This window comes from Salmo salar, chromosome 06 (assembly GCF_965601325.2).
Source record: "Salmo salar chromosome 06, fSalSal1, whole genome shotgun sequence".
Classification (NCBI taxonomy): Eukaryota; Metazoa; Chordata; class Actinopteri; order Salmoniformes; family Salmonidae; genus Salmo; species Salmo salar.
Window position 1 is genome coordinate 15,743,249 of NC_138296.1, and position 16,496 is coordinate 15,759,744.

Below are 16,496 nucleotides of genomic sequence, written 5' to 3' on the forward strand. Positions count from 1 at the left end.
AGACAGTTTGTGGGGGTGTGCATGTTCTCGTGGAAGACTTCTGTGACCAAATGTTCCAGAGCAGCCTTTATAAGGGTCATCCCAGGTGTGGCATTGACTAGAGAGGACATGAGAAGGCAAGTAGTGATCACTAAACAGCTAAAAGGTAGGTTTTCAGTCCTTCTTCTAACAGTTTCATTGGAGGAAACTCGTCATCATTTCTACTAAGACTGTGCAACAATGTCCAACTGACCATGTACTTTGTGACAGGAGGATGTGCAGGGATGAGACCCATGGACCACAGCATGCTGAAATGTCTCTTCTCTCTACTCTTGCTAACAGGTAAGACATTGGGCTCCATTTTACTCCTCTTAAACAGGCACAAATTACACTAGAAGAATGTAGTCTTTATCGTTCCTATTAGCAGATTTTAAGTAAACATTGCGAAACAAGCATTTCAAACGGTTATCACAAGCTGAAATATTCAAAACATGTTTTAAACTGCCTCGTCCCATTTTGACGCACTGTTTGGGCTTCGTGCGAAAAATGCAGCACATTGCCTTTCAAACAGATTATCTTACTAAAGTCATGAAAACAATTAAAAATAAAATATTCAAATACATTTCAGTGTATTGAAGCTGTATAACATTTTGCACTAAAAGCTGGCCACGTAGTATGTTGTTTGATCTAAACCTGGTACTCTTATCTCTAGGCTATTATCACTCCACTATAACTGATTTAGAGTACCAGGTTTAGATCACTTTTCACACCTATTGAGTCACTAATATGAAGCCATCAGAAATACTCTAAATGGGGAGATGGGAAACTACATTTGATTCGTATTAACACCCATTGTGTACAATGTCCATGCGTTGTCAATGGCCCGCACAGTGCATTCTGGGTAAATCTGGGACAAGGAGTGCACTCCTTCAATGAGCGAATGGGAGTCAATTGGGCACCAGCTCAAAAACCCAACATGAGCATGAATTACATGAAGGAAAAAAAAGCACATTAGAAATATCTTCAGAGATATTTAACTTGTTTATCTAGTTTTTGATTTGAGACATTACGTACGTTTAAAGAAAAATAAACAGGTTATGAGTCTAGGAACTAACTTTCTACAAGGGATTTCGGGACGATTAGTTTAACCGCGTGACACAGCATCTGACAACGTGAACGCGATTGTCTAATGGGCGGAGCGTTATAGGTTCCTCCATTCACTGACCAATGAGATTCCTATCTCCTCATTTCTTAAAGTATTTCTGCTACCATGAAGCAAGACAACAACCTTATCCGATTGAATTTAGATTACGTGTTTTATTTATTGTACCGTGGTTAAAATATTGGAAGACATCATTGGTTCCTAGAAAAGCACTATATAAATCAAATGTATTATTCTGAAATGATATAACTGTCTCTGGTTCCAGTGTCTGCAGCAGACCCTCCATCCAATGCAGCCATTTTAGCCAGTGAAATGACTCCAGGCAATGCATCCAATACAGCCAGTGCAGGCCAAGCAGCCAATACAGCCACAACATCCTGTACAACACGTCGATGTCTGGCCAGCATGCTGATTGCGAAAGAAGCTCTGAGTCAGCCACAGTCTCCATCATGCATCTCAAAAATCAGTGTGCCGTTAATAGTGTATGAAACTCTGTCTGTCGTAAGTCACTTTCTGTTCCTTTTAATTGAGTTTTGTACAATGTGATGCGTTTCAGAGATGTGCCTACACATGCACACCGTACTTGCTACAAAGTTACAAAAAGCTAAACCAACAACCACACAAACCGAAATTGGATACATTGTAAACGCAGGTACAACGGGGAAATACTTCGCTAGCTAGCATTGATTTGTTTTTGCAGGCATCTTCTTTATGACAGCTATGCTGTCAAATCCTCCCACGTTTCTAGTTTGACCAGCTGTTTTCAGCAACTGGTATTTTTGAATTAGGTTCCCATATTGGCATATTTGCTAGCAACACACTATCTAGCTAGCTTCTAGCCTTGTGTTTGATATGCAATGCAATATCCTCGTAATGAACAGTGTCGAGCGTCCTGACGGGAAGGCAACATTTTTAGCTATGCCAGGCAAAATCAGGCATGATCAGCTCATTGTTATGGATGTATCCAAATTAATGTCAATAGAAAAAAGCTTAAACACAAATGCAGATACTTTGTTATTCTGACTGTGTTAGCCATAGCTTGTTGGCTAACTAGCAAGAAACGGACAAAAAACACGTAAAGTAATTAAGTAAAAATACTTTGAAGTACTACTTAAGTCGGGTTTTTTTTCTATTTTTGAAAACTTCACTACATTCATACAGAAAATAATAATAATACAATATATACTTTTTACTCCATACATTTTCCTTGACACCCAAAAGTACTCTTTATATGTTGAATGCTTAGCAGGACAGGAAAATGGTCCAATTCACTCATCAAAAGAACACATCCCTACTGCCTCTGATCTGGAGGACTCACTAAACACAAATGCTTCGTTTGTAAATTATGTCTTAGTGTTGGAGTGTACCCCTGGCTGCCCATCCATTTTAAAAACAAGACATTGGTGCCATCTGCATTGCTTAATATAAGGAATGTATTTATATATTTATACTTTCACATTTGATACTTAAGTATATTTTAGCAATTACATTTACTTTTGATACTTATTTAGAACCAAATACTTTTAGACTTTTACTCAAGTAGTATTTTACTGGGTGACTTTTACTTGAGTAAAAGTATAGTATACAAGTAAAGTATACCTTAATAGAAAGTTACTCAAGTATGACAATTGAGTACTTTTTCCACCACTGCAAAAACGTCGGCAGCGAGCACAAATAGAACGAACAACTTGGTCGTGTCCATAAATATCTAACTAATCGAACGAACGACTGGGTCTCTAGCAACAAAAAGACGTGAATGTATGAATTATCTTTATAAAAAGGAAAATATATATTTTTTTATTTCTAGCAGTAAATGTGTGCTTTAGTATTTTCTTTGGCAACTGTGGGATAAGCGCCTCAGTTCTGTACATTACCATGGAAAAATAAACTGCAAAGGGACTTGACTCCGCGTTGTCCATTATTTCCAAGGTAATCATCTTCTCTAATATAGTGGCGGTCCGCAAACCAACGTTAAAGGTGCATGCCGCCACCTACTGTGCTGGAGTGTGAGGTCAATCAGTTTACAACATTTCTAAATCATCCTACCTAACTTAGTACTTCTGTGAAAAAAGAGCCCTACTAACTTCTAATAGACCATCCCCAAAATCCCTTCCAAACCCCCCCAACCCCAATGACCCTACACTTCCATCTTTCCCTCTCTTCAACATACTTACAACAATATAACACATGCTCCACTGTTTCTTTCCAAGGTAATGTACAGAACGTTGGCATTTATCCCTTATTATCTTCTAAATAGGACACAAAAGATCTCCGCTTCGAGAGTCAGCTGCAAGTCATGTTGGTAAGTACACATTAAACAAAATCCAGAGACATTCAAGTAAATGTGACATTTTGTAATACCACTCATTATGATTATGATTGTAAACTACAGTCTTGGGAAGACCCTGATTTATCATGGAACACATCAGTCTATCATCATCATATGGTGGTCCTGCCTGTCAGCAAAATCTGGACTCCTGAACTCCATGTGACTAATGGGTGAGTCCACTTACAACAGAATACAATAACCTACCAGTAAGTTATGTTTCATTTATTCTCGATTCCTTCTTGATCTTCTAAAGAGTGAGTAAAACATCTACAGAAATCAAATAGAGATACAGTACTTGGAGTGGCCAAATGTTTAGGTGTGACAGTTCAGTAGATCAATCCTCCGTCTGTTCTCAACTTCTCATGTCTAAAGAGTGCAAACAACGATAAAGCACAGCAACAAGGATTTGCTGGTGCACAGCAACGGGACTATAGAGCACATGGTCATCATGAACACTGTGGTGGGCTGTGAGGTCAATCTGTACAATTACCCCTTCGCTTCAGATTTCTGCCCCATCGCCATCAATGTATGGGCACTTAAAGGTAAGTGCATCATTTCAAGCCTCATTCTGTCTGCTAAACAGCTATTGCGCACTATTACTTACGAAAGATCTTATTAAAAACAAGATGTTACCAAAAACAACTAAAACATATTTTTTAATCTGTATAGCTTACTGCAATTCCGTATATGATGCAATTCAGTTTGTCATCTTTGGAGTTTTATATGCTCCCTGACTGTCTTCCCTACCAATGATGTACAGTGCCTTCAGAAAGTATTCATACCCCTTGACTTATTCCACATTTTGTTGTTACAGCCTGAATTCAAAATGGATTAAATATATTGTTTCTCTCTCACCCATCTACACACAATACCCCATAGTGAGAAAGTCTTTAGAAATGTTTGCATATTTATAAAAAATTAAATACAGAAATCGAATTTACATCATTATTCACACCCCTTTCCTATGACACTACAAATTGAGCTCAGGTGCATCCAACTTCCTTTGATCATCCTTGAGATGTCACTATCCACCTGTTTATGTAAGGTCCCATAGTTGACAGTGCATGTCAGAGCAGAAACTATACCATAAAGTCCTAGGAACTGTCCGTAGATCTCCGGGAATTGTGATGAGGCATATATCTGGGGAAGGGTATAAAACAATTTCTAGAGTGTTGAAAGTTTCCAAGAGCACAGTGGTCAACATCATTGGGAAATAAAAAAAAATATGGAACTACCCAGACTCTGCCTAGAGCTGGCTGTCAAATCAAACTGAGAAACCGGGCAAGAAGGACCTTGGTCAGGGAGGTAACCAAGAACCCAATGACCACTCTGACAGAACTACAGAGTTTCTTGGCTGAGATGGGAGAACCTGCCAGAAGGACAACAGTCTCTACAGCACTTCACCAATCTGGGCTTTATAGGAGAGTGGCCAGACGGAAGCCACTCCTGAGAAAAAGGCGCATGACAGCACGTCTGGAGTTTGAAAAAAGGCACATGAAAGACTCAAGAGCATAAGGCAAAAATATTCTGTGGTCTGATGAGACAAAAATTGAACTCTTTGGCCTGAATGCAAACCACTGTCTGGAGAAACGCCATCCCTACCCTGTTGAGCAGCAGGGATTGAGAGACTGGTAAGGATAGAGAGAACGGAGAATGGAGCCAAATACATCCTTAATGAGCACCTGCTTTAGAGTGCAAACAACGTTAGACTGGGGGTGAATACTTACAGCCAAAGCAACGATGGAATGGCTTCAGAACAAGAATGTGAAAGTCCCTGAGTGGCCCAGTCAAAGCCCAGACTTGAATCTCATTGAAAAAAACGTAAATTGCTGTTCATCATCGCTCCCCATCTAACTTGAAAATCTGCAGGGAAAAATGCGAGAAAACCCCCAAAATTCAGATGTGCAACACATTTATTTTTTTGAATAAATCAAGGGGTATATAAAACCCTGGATTGCCAATGCTATGTATTGGCAATTGAGAGGCTTTAAAGCCACTCCCCAGTAGGAGCAGTGCTCCATAGGAATTAATGTAATTCTACAGTATTTAAATTAAATGTTTCAAGGACAAAATGACATGTATTTAAGTATTGTTTTGTTGTTGTGGTGACAGTAACATTAGTGATCTCAAAGTATACTTTAAAACTCCCCTAAAGTCGATGTCCACGACCCCGTGGAAATCTAATTAGCATAATAATCCCCATAATCTGTCAATTTAAGATAGATATGTTTTTCGCATGAAATGCGTTTCAATCCACTGCGCCTGCCGAAGTCGCCCTTCCGCATCTGCGATGAAACATGCCAGAGCTAGGGCAGTGTTTATCAGACCATGAGACATCCCGAAAATCGGTCTTCTCACAAAAATGTCTGTAGCGTTCATACGGTTTGGCCTACAAACTATTAAGATGAGACTCTCAGGAACATGACGGTTCTCTCCGTTTTGCTCTATGACCCCCACAACAGTCACAGGACTGGTCTGAAGTCAGTACAGCCGATATGCCAACTTCTGTCTGTAGCATCCGAACAGTTTGGGCTACACACTATGACCCTTCTATGGAAAGGTGAGTCTCTCAAGAACACCCACAAGCCTAGTTTAAAAGTTAAAAAAAAAAATGTATGCAAGAATATATGGAGATAGTATTTAACCCCTTATTTTAGGCACTAAACTGTGTATCCATGTATGAAGCTGTTATTCAATGTGTTTCTATGGAGTCTGTAAAATAATAAAATGTGACAAAAACAAATGTAGACATTAATAAATGCTTCCCAAAAAAATACAATGGTGGGGGGTGCCAAGATGGAGGCACAGTGGTTCAACACAGCGCCCCCCATCAGTCATCTACTGTACAGTATATATACATCATTGTACCTGACACTCCGTCCCTTCCAGGCTTGTGGTAACAGAGGTGTGTTTGGGCCGGTGTAGCATGCTGCAGACCCAATTGGCCTTTTGGGCTGGACACAGTGAATATTAGGGGTGTAATGGTTCAAACATTTTGATTTGGTTAAGTCCTTGATTTTTGGCTCAATTTTCAGGAGGGGAAAAAATTGCCATTATTCCATCCTTTGTAAATGATAATAACGATGGACAATCTTTAATGTAGGCCTAAGTTATCTCCCAATTTAAATAAGGTAAATTAATAAGTTAAGCACGAATAAGAATTATATAAACAACATAACAAATGCAAGCTTTTATGTGTTGTATAGTTCAAGTCAGAGTGAAAGACAGATACTGGGGTAAATGGTTTTAGCAGTATTGCATGATGATAGACATGAGAACTGGGGGTGTTATAAAAGCGCACCCGGTGGAAGACAAACTATGTTCTGAGCGGTATGAAACACGATGAGAGGAGTCAGTGTTTTATTAGTGTGTATGCTGAACGCAAGAACACTCTAGAAATCTTCCATATTCTTATTATTTGATTACTCCTGTAAGCTTTAGCCTAGCCTTAAGGGGGAAGTTCATGATTTTACAACTTTGATGTTAGATGGTTCCTCACCCTGAAAGTAGTCTATGGGCCTGGAGAAACATTAACCCATGGTTCAGTTCTCTCTGAACAACAACTACTAACTTTAGCCACCGCTAACAAAAACAATCAATGGGAGTGATCGGGGCAATTGTCAACATTTCATGGCCAAATCAACTCCATATTTAGTTTGATGTTACTTAATGGTGATTTGGACACAATATTATTTTTTATTGCATTTTGCAAATAATGTGGCACTTCTCTTTGAGACCCCATGCTAACAAACAAAGGATAGGGCTACCAGAATGAATCAAAAAGCTTCTTATGAATAAAAAAGTGAGGTTGTTACACCAAAGTGGCTCTGAGATATGTGTTACAGTAGGCTGCTACCACCACTGAAGTATTATAGATTTCTTTTGATTATTTCAAAAACCAAAAAATTTAGTTTTTTTATTTATGTGATCATTTTTCCATCCTCTTCTGAGAACCAAAATGAAACCAAAACGAGTCATATCAAGAAATGAACCGAACAAAAAATGTAAATCTTTACACCCCTGAAACAACAGATTTTTAGAGTGTGAACCTACGGTATGATCTTTGAATGACTGAACTAGTATCAAATATCTGCCTTTCCAGGATGTGGCATGTTCCTGAACTTTGGGGCTGTGAGCACAACTAGTGCAAACCGTGGGGACTGGCTAACCGAGGACGTGAAACTCGATGCTAAAGGAGGCAGAGATGATCGCAACTATCTATGGGTTAGTGAGTGCTCCGGGTAAATTCAGTAGTTTATGTGGGACATGTAAAGATACTTTACTCTTCCTATTTTTAAGGGCAGAGCTTAAATGTTGTTTACACAGAAAAAATACAATACATTTTTATTTAAGTGTATCTGATGTTTTCATAAGTAGTGTTCTGTTGAGATAAATACACATCCCAGGCTATGTATTGCAACACTGCAAATTTGCAGTGCGTTTCTTTTCCCATTAATTGGGGTTAAGGCATAGTTGGATCTACACAACCGATGGTGAAGGATGTGGACTCATTGACATAAGGCTTTTTTTGATTTCTGAAAACATCTGACAAAGTCTGATTTTGGAATGTAATGCGCTTCCCTTTCAATTTTAAACAAATGCTATACGTTTAGATGCAAGAAATCGAAAAACAAATTATTTCAGTCTGGCCTACCCATCTGTCTTCACAGGTGTCGCTGAAAATGCGGTCCGAAAACCCGTTTTTGTCCCTGGTTCTGCCCAGTATACTGATCATTGTGGCTGATGTGGTGAGCTTCGCCCTGCCGCTGGGAGGGGGCGAGCGTATCTCATTCAAGGTTACACTGGTTCTCAGCTTCATCATGTTCCTCATCATCCTCAACGACCTACTGCCTGGAGGAGGCCAGTGCAGCCCCATCATCCGTGAGTGTCCTGTTTAAACAGGGTTAAACAGTTACATCACAACAAAACACAACAGCCTAGATTATCAATAAAACATTACATCATACAAGACATTACATTACTCGATAACTACAAATGTACAATATAAAATCCACCACACCACAACATGACAATGTGTGTGTTTGTGTGTATAGAGTGCATCCATATAACACTCAAAATGTCTCTCTCTCTCTCATTGTTCTCCATAGGAAAGCACTTCTGTTTCTGTTTGGTCATCCTGGTGTTGAGCACGTTGCAGTCTATGGTGCTCACACGTCTGGCTAAGTGTGGTACTCTCTGGCCCTGCAGCCTCTCCAAGTCCAAAGACTCACTGCTTAAAGACACAGACAATGAAGAGGGTAAACTTTTTCATTCTTCTGTCATCTCAGTTATCCACAGAGCAAAATATATTTTCATGGTTTCCAAAGACATTAACAAAACATCCTTATACAACCATGTATAACCTGACCATGATGTGATAATGACATTATTGTAACCAGTTTCACTGGGTACCCCATAAATTACTTTCATCACCATAAACTAGTCAAGTTGTATTTTGATGCACAACCTTTTAATTCTTACCCTTTCGCTGCAGTTGACGTCTTTCCCAGAAAATGTTCTTGTTACCATCATTTGTCTGGCGTGTACGCTGGTCTGGCCAGCTACTACATTTGATCTTTAATCTGTCATTTTACAAAAAGGTCAATCATTTTTACATCTTTATTTAATCATGTTATATTAATAATAGATTATCCTTTTTTCTCTCATTTACTTTGTCTAGAATCCAAGTCTGATATTAAAGCCTCTGAGGACGAGAACACAGCCCTCCAGAAGGTGGTGAAGTTTCTCAACAAAATGGCTGCACAAGACCAGACAAAAGCTATACACCATCGCTTTGCCAACAAAGTGGACTTGATCTGTTTCTGTATCTATCTCACTGTCCTCATTGTTTACGCAGTCGTCATTTTATATTTCTCCTTTGGTTCTCGATGTGAGATCAACCAATTAGATTTCTGGTCATAAATTCTTTATTCGCTTTTAACAACCATATTTCAATAAATATTGGTGTATTTGGGTCTTCAGAAATTTTGCAAGCACTAACAAAAAGCTATTTTTTTTGAGTCTCTGGATAAAATAAATAGATGTTTATTCTTAAGTAGGGCTTTAACAATATTTATTTAAACATGTTTAGAACTAGCCAGTCATGTGTAATAATACATTTAGCAATTAGGGCTCTAATGAATACATGTAATGGGGACTGTAGTGCTATAATCCCCCAGAATAGAACCTTAGAACTCTAATGAATACATGTAATGGGGACTGTAGTGCTATAATCCCCCAGAATAGAACCTTAGAACTCTAATGAATACATGTAAAGTGGACTGTATTAGTAGTGTGGAAACAAATGAACAGTGTGTTATTTCCTGTGAAGGCCTTATATTATCTCCTAACTAAGCAGGTTCTCAACCTCAGGCTGAGATATCAAATAGTCTCACGATCATCTCCTCCACCTGCGCTGGGCTGTATTTGTGGTATCTCTCAGGGTGTTTGGAGAAATCAGCATGGTCACATCTGTGTAAAGTACAGGTAAATGACCATAATAAAGGAATATCACTGTACCAGCGTTCTGTATGAAATTCTTACTGCACATCACTATTGAACAGTGCTGAATAAAAGAACACGTCTTGTACATAGAGACCAAACATACATGGTACATCCCAGTTTCACCTACACTATTTGAAAAGCATCACTTATTCAACCACCTTATGTGTGCTGAATTCCAAATGGACCCCCTGTTCCCTAGCCACCCTTGCAGATCTAAGAGGATTGGATAGGTAGAGGCAATACGACAACATTTTCACTAGGCCAATCAGAAGGCAAGATTAAGGTATTACCATAATGCTTGTATCCATCCAATTCGCTCAGATCTACAGGAGTGGTTGGAGAGTAGGGGCTAGGAAATAGGGTCTAGTGAATATGGAGTACGAGCTTGAGAATAGGGGCTAGAGAGTAAGAGCAAGGGTATAGTGAGTAAGGGCAAGGGAGTAGGGGCTAGAGAGTAAGAGCTAGGAAATAGTGAGTAAGGGCTAGGGAGTAGGGGATAGTGAATAAGGGCTAGGGAATAGGGGCGAGGGAATAGGGTATAGGGAGTAAGAGCTAGGGAATAGGGGTTGATTCTGAAATTAGCAGCAGTCTCCAGTAATAAGCTCTGTGATATGCCATGACTCCCCTCAGCAGAAAGGCTGTGTAGGCCTTGGACACCATCTCTCTCTGGGCCTGACAGATGGCCTGGCGCTGCTCTCTGTCTGGGATGGCCCACGCCTTCTGAGCCTTATACAGTTCCTCCAGGCCCTCGTTGAAGCTCTGGACAACATAGGTCATAGAAAAAAGATTGTGGACAGCCATGGACTGTCATGTTATCACATACACTGTTATGTAATAGAAAATGCAAACGTTACAATCTTTGGTGTCCATAAATATAGCATGTTACAAATATTATAAATACGAGCCCTAAGCTGACATTCAGATTCAGACACCTTTAATGTCCTCAAAGAGGCAATTAATCTTGCAGCAGTCATAAAATATATAACATCTAAAAATATAAAATAAGCTGATATGTTGGGTTTAAACGTTTGTGATCATTCTATTTGCGAATATGAATAAGGGTTGTGTAGAGATGTCACATGGTACTGATTAGGCCTGGGAATTGCCAGGGACCTCACGATACCATATTATCACGATACTTAGGTGCCAATACGATATGTATTACAATTCTCATGATTCTATATGTATTGCTATTTGATACTGTGATTTTATTGCTATTCGATGTTCCAAACATATTGCTCCCCATATGTCTGCTGCAGAGAGCCATGAGAAAACTAGTTTTGATCAGTCATGGAAATAACAAAAGTGCTGAAAAAAATTGTTTCCCTAATAAATTGGCGCCTTATTTAAAATGAAGATGGAGAACAAGCTATGAAGGAAAAATACTGGAGTTTTGGTGCAGGTACAGCCAACTAGCACAAATATACAGTGGGGGAAAAAAGTATTTGATCTCCTGCTGATTTTGTATGTTTGCCCACTGACAAAGAAATTATCAGTCAAAATTTTTAATGGTAGGTTTATTTGAACAGTGAGAGACAGAATAGCAACAAAAGTATCCATAAAAACGCATGTCAAAAATTGTACAAATTGATTTGCATTTTAATGAGGGAAATAAGTATTTGACCCCCTCTCAATCAGAAAGATTTCTGGCTCCCAGGTGTCTTTTATACAGGTAACGAGCTGAGATTAGGAGCACACTCTTAAAAGGGAGTGCTCCTAACCGCAGCTTGTTACCTGTAAAAAAGACACCTGTCCACAGAAGCAATCAATCAATCAGATTCCAAACTCTCCACCGTGGCCAAGATCAAAGAGCTCTCCAAGGATGTCAGGGACAAGATTGTAGACCTACACAAGGCTGGAATGGGCTACAAGACCATCGCCAAGCAGCTTGGTGAGAAGGTGACAACATTTGGTGCGATTATTCGCAAATGGAAGAAACACAAAAGAACTGTCAATATCCCTCGGCCTGGGGCTCCATGCAAGATCTCACCTCGTGGAGTTGCAATGATCATGAGAACAGTGAGGAATCAGCCCAGAACTACATGGGAGGATCTTGTCAATGATCTCAAGGCAGCTGGGACCATAGTCACCAAGAAAACAATTGGTAACACACTACGCCGTGAAGGACTGAAATCCTGCAGCGCCCGCAAGGTCCCCCTGCTCAAAAATACATATACATGCCCGTCTGAAGTTTGCCAATGAACATCTGAATGATTCAGAGGACAACTGGTGAAAGTGTTGTGGTCAGATGAGACCAAAATGGAGCTCTATGGCATCAACTCAACTCGCCGTGTTTGGAGGAGGAATGCTGCCTATGACCCAAAGAACACCATTCTCCACCGTCAAACATGGAGGTGGAAACATTATGTTTTGGGGGTGTTTTTCTGCTAAGGGGACAGGACAACTTCACCGCATCAAAGGGACGATAGACGGGGCCATATACCGTCAAATCTTGGGTGAGAACCTCCTTCCCTCAGCCAGGGCATTGAAAATGGGTCGTGGATAGGTATTCCAGCATGACAATGACCCAAAACACATGGCCAAGGCAACAAAGGAGTGGCTCAAGAAGAAGCACATTAAGGTCCTGGAGTGGCCTAGCCAGTCTCCAGACCTTAATCCCATAGAAAATCTGTGGCGGGAGCTGAAAGTTCGAGTTGCCAAACGTCAGCCTCAAAACCTTAATGACTTGGAGAAGATCTGCAAAGAGGAGTGGGACAAAATCCCTCCTGAGATGTGTGCAAACCTGGTGGCCAACTACAAGAAACGTCTGACCTCTCTGATTGCCAACAAGGGTTTTGCCACCAAGTACTAAGTCATGTTTTGCAGAGGGGGTCAAATACTTATTTCCCTCATTAAAATGCAAATCATTTTATAACATTTTTGACATGCGTTTTTCTGGATTTTGTTGTTGTTATTCTGTCTCTCACTGTTCAAATAAATCTACCATTCAAATTATAGACTGATCATTTCTTTGTAAGTGGGGCAAACGTACAAAATCAGCAGGGGATCAAATACTCCCCCCCCCCCCACTGTAATATTGCGATATCGTCAAATATAATATCTCAGTATGTATCTGTATCGACCCCCCTCCCCCATCACTAGTACTGAAACAGATCCTTTAGGTACATGGAGGAATCTGGCCTCCTCGTCTTACCTTGAACTTGTCTTTAATCACCTGACAGTCTTTTTCTTTCAACTGAAGCCCGATGGTGATGACATATGAAGAATAGAAAAGGTGTGATTAGGTTTGAATAAAACAACAAGCAAATCCACTTAAGGTAAATAGTGTAATTTGAGAAATATCCTTTTTAATTTAATATACAGTATCAAAACATCTACCCTCACCTTGTCACCTGGCTTAAAGGTGGGCAGATTATTTTCAGTCAGGCACTCGGTCACCTTCAACCAACTGCAACACACAAGCAGCACACATTTACTGCACAGATTAGTAATGTTCAGTAGCATAATCATTCATTGGACTGCCCACAAGTCTGGAACCAACAAGCCTGAACAGCTTATACCCCCCAAGCCATAAGACTGCTAAATAGTTAACCAATAGGTAAAGGACCATCTGCATTGGCCCTTTTTGCATGAACTCTTTTGACTTATAGGATACACTGCTGTTACTGTTTATTCTCTACCTCAATTACATCGTACCCCTGCACATCGATTCGGTACTGGTACCCCGTATATACAGCCAAGTTATCGTTACTCATTGTGGATTTATTCCTTGTGTTATTATTTTCGTATGATTTCTCTCAGCAGTGTTATAAGTAAACAATTCACTGTTCGTCTACACCTGTTGTTTACGAAGCAAGTAACAAATACAATTGTATTTGAGTTGTAGCATAAGATACTTGATTTAATGTAGCATTGTCCCCGTGTGAAGTAATGGTAACGCTTCACTTAAAGCCTGCAGGTATCATGCAGTTATAATGCAGGTATCATGCATTATGATGCAGTTATAATGCAGGTATCATGCATTATGATGCAGTTATAATTCATTATGATGCCGTTATAATGCATTATGATGCAGTTACAATGCATTATGATGCAGTTATAATGCATTATGATGCAGTTATAATGCATTATGATGCAGTTATAATGCATTATGATGCAGTTATAATGCATTATAACACTTGTCATGAGCATGTATGACCACTGTATAATCTATATTATAATATTGTAAACCTAGGCAACAAACATGAGCTGGTAGATTAGTCAACCCACACTGGAGAGGGAGGAATTACATTACATTTCTAAGGGAAAGCAAGTGCCAGGATCTCACAGGAAATATGGGTGTTTTTCAAATATTCCAGAGTTGACAATATTAGCAGCATATCCAGAGACCGAAAAGCTGAACAGATTAATATAATTTTGAGGAGGAAGTTGCATTTAATGATTTACAATGATTCACCGGCTATAAGGGCAGTATGCTAACCGGGTTACCAATCTGTTCCTGTCATCATTCTACTCCTTGTCATGCAAAACATGTTTTATCAATGACAGGGAGTACAAAGAGTGGAATGTTAGCAGAAAAGGCTGTGGATTTCAGGCTAGCAGGAGGCAGCTAGTCTCTTCTAATAATGCATAATGATCAGGACTAATGTTAGATTCCATCACTCCCTTCTTCCTCCTCTGGATTCCTGGTCCCTCACCTGTGCTGGTACGCCCGCTTCTGTTGCTCAATCAGTTCCCCGTACTCAACCTCTGGATCCCTGCCGCTGGTTTTAACCACTTCAAACAGAGATGACCTGCAGGTAGATGTCCCTGTCATAACTAGTCTGCCACCCCTGTGAGCTGTGACAAATTCACTTACAACCCTGAACTAAAGTACATCACTTTGAGTGATCATTATGTTGTGTAGGCCTAGTTAATATCTCAACCTTAGGGATCTCTAATGTCTCAAATAAAGATTTATTATAGACTGTTCTGGAATGCGTTCTGGTAAACTGCATGACCAGGTTCGTATTCATTAGGGCACGCCAAAGAAAAAGTGTTTAAATGTTTTGTCACTGAAAAATAAAATGTCTAATTTCTTAAGTCCAAGTGGTCCCTCCCCTCCCTGTTTGACTGTTTTCTTCCATTTGTTGCCTAATGAACATGACCCTTGTAATGGGAATTTTAATGTTTGTGCTTTTCTTGTTTCTTGTTCTATTCATCTGCTGTACTATAAACCAATTTTTGTGTTCATGCAAGTGGCTGACTGTACAAATCACCTATCAGTAGCTGCAATTTGGCAGTACGCCCAGATCGTGTTTTGAGAACGAACGACCGTGTTTTGAGAACAAACAAAAAATATCTCAGTTTCAAGGTCTCAGCTTAGAGAGAAAGAAGCCTCGTGAGGTATTGGTCGGTCACATGTTATGAAACAGTATTGGTCGGTCACATGTTATGAAACAGTATTGGTCGGTCACATGTTATGAAACAGTATTGGTCGGTCACATGTTATGAAACAGTATTGGTCGGTCACATGTTATGAAACAGTATTGGTCGGTCACATGTTATAAAACAGTATTGGTCGGTCACATGTTATGAAACAGTATTGGTCGGTCACATGTTATGAAACAGTATTGGTCGGTCACATGAATGAAACAGTATTGGTCGGTCACATGTTATAAAACAGTATTGGTCGGTCACATGTTATGAAACAGTATTGGTCGGTCACATGTTATGAAACAGTATTGGTCGGTCACATGAATGAAACAGTATTGGTCGGTCACATGTTATAAAACAGTATTGGTCGGTCACATGTTATGAAACAGTATTGGTCGGTCACATGTTATGAAACAGTATTGGTCGGTCACATGTTATGAAACAGTATTGGTCGGTCACATGTTATGAAACAGTATTGGTCGGTCACATGTTATAAAACAGTATTGGTCGGTCACATGTTATGAAACAGTATTGGTCGGTCACATGTTATGAAACAGTATTGGTCGGTCACATGTTATGAAACAGTATTGGTCGGTCACATGTTATAAAACAGTATTGGTCGGTCACATGTTATGAAACAGTATTGGTCGGTCACATGTTATGAAACAGTATTGGTCGGTCACATGTTATGAAACAGTATTGGTTGGTCACATGTTATGAAACAGTATTGGTCGGTCGCATGTTATGAAACAGTATTGGTCGGTCACATGTTATAAAACAGTATTGGTCGGTCACATGTTATGAAACAGTATTGGTCGGTCACATGTTATGAAACAGTATTGGTCGGTCACATGTTATGAAACAGTATTGGTCGGTCACATGTTATGAAACAGTATTGGTCGGTCACATGTTATGAAACAGTATTGGTCGGTCACATGTTATGAAACAGTATTGGTCGGTCACATGTTATAAAACAGTATTGGTCGGTCACATGTTATGAAACAGTATTGGTCGGTCACATGTTATGAAACAGTATTGGTCGGTCACATGTTATGAAACAGTATTGGTCGGTCACATGTTATGAAACAGTATTGGTCGGTCACATGAATGAAACAAAACGGTAATGATTAATGAATTATGCTAAAT

The 16,496-nt window shown here is 39.7% G+C and overlaps 2 protein-coding genes across 2 annotated transcripts in view; one reads left to right on the plus strand and one right to left on the minus strand.

Moving 5' to 3' along the window:
• On the plus strand, positions 1-9,988 carry LOC106606390 (ligand-gated cation channel ZACN). Its single transcript, XM_014202552.3, has 10 exons — positions 1-145; positions 250-321; positions 1,407-1,642; positions 3,399-3,443; positions 3,534-3,640; positions 3,843-4,012; positions 7,573-7,694; positions 8,141-8,351; positions 8,579-8,728; positions 9,151-9,988. Exons 1-10 carry the CDS (start codon positions 22-24, stop codon positions 9,390-9,392), a joined length of 1,479 nt encoding a protein of 492 aa, XP_014058027.2. The 5' UTR covers positions 1-21; the 3' UTR covers positions 9,393-9,988.
• Positions 9,527-16,496, minus strand: part of LOC106606389 (exocyst complex component 7) — a 21,684-nt gene continuing 14,714 nt past the window's right edge. Inside the window, exons 15-19 of the mRNA XM_014202549.3 lie at positions 14,633-14,728; positions 13,320-13,383; positions 13,129-13,170; positions 10,600-10,733; positions 9,527-9,941 (exon numbers count right to left, since the gene is read on the minus strand). Coding sequence (XP_014058024.2) covers positions 9,839-9,941; positions 10,600-10,733; positions 13,129-13,170; positions 13,320-13,383; positions 14,633-14,728 — 439 coding nt within the window. The 3' untranslated portion in view covers positions 9,527-9,838. The remainder of the gene's footprint in view (positions 9,942-10,599; positions 10,734-13,128; positions 13,171-13,319; positions 13,384-14,632; positions 14,729-16,496) is intronic.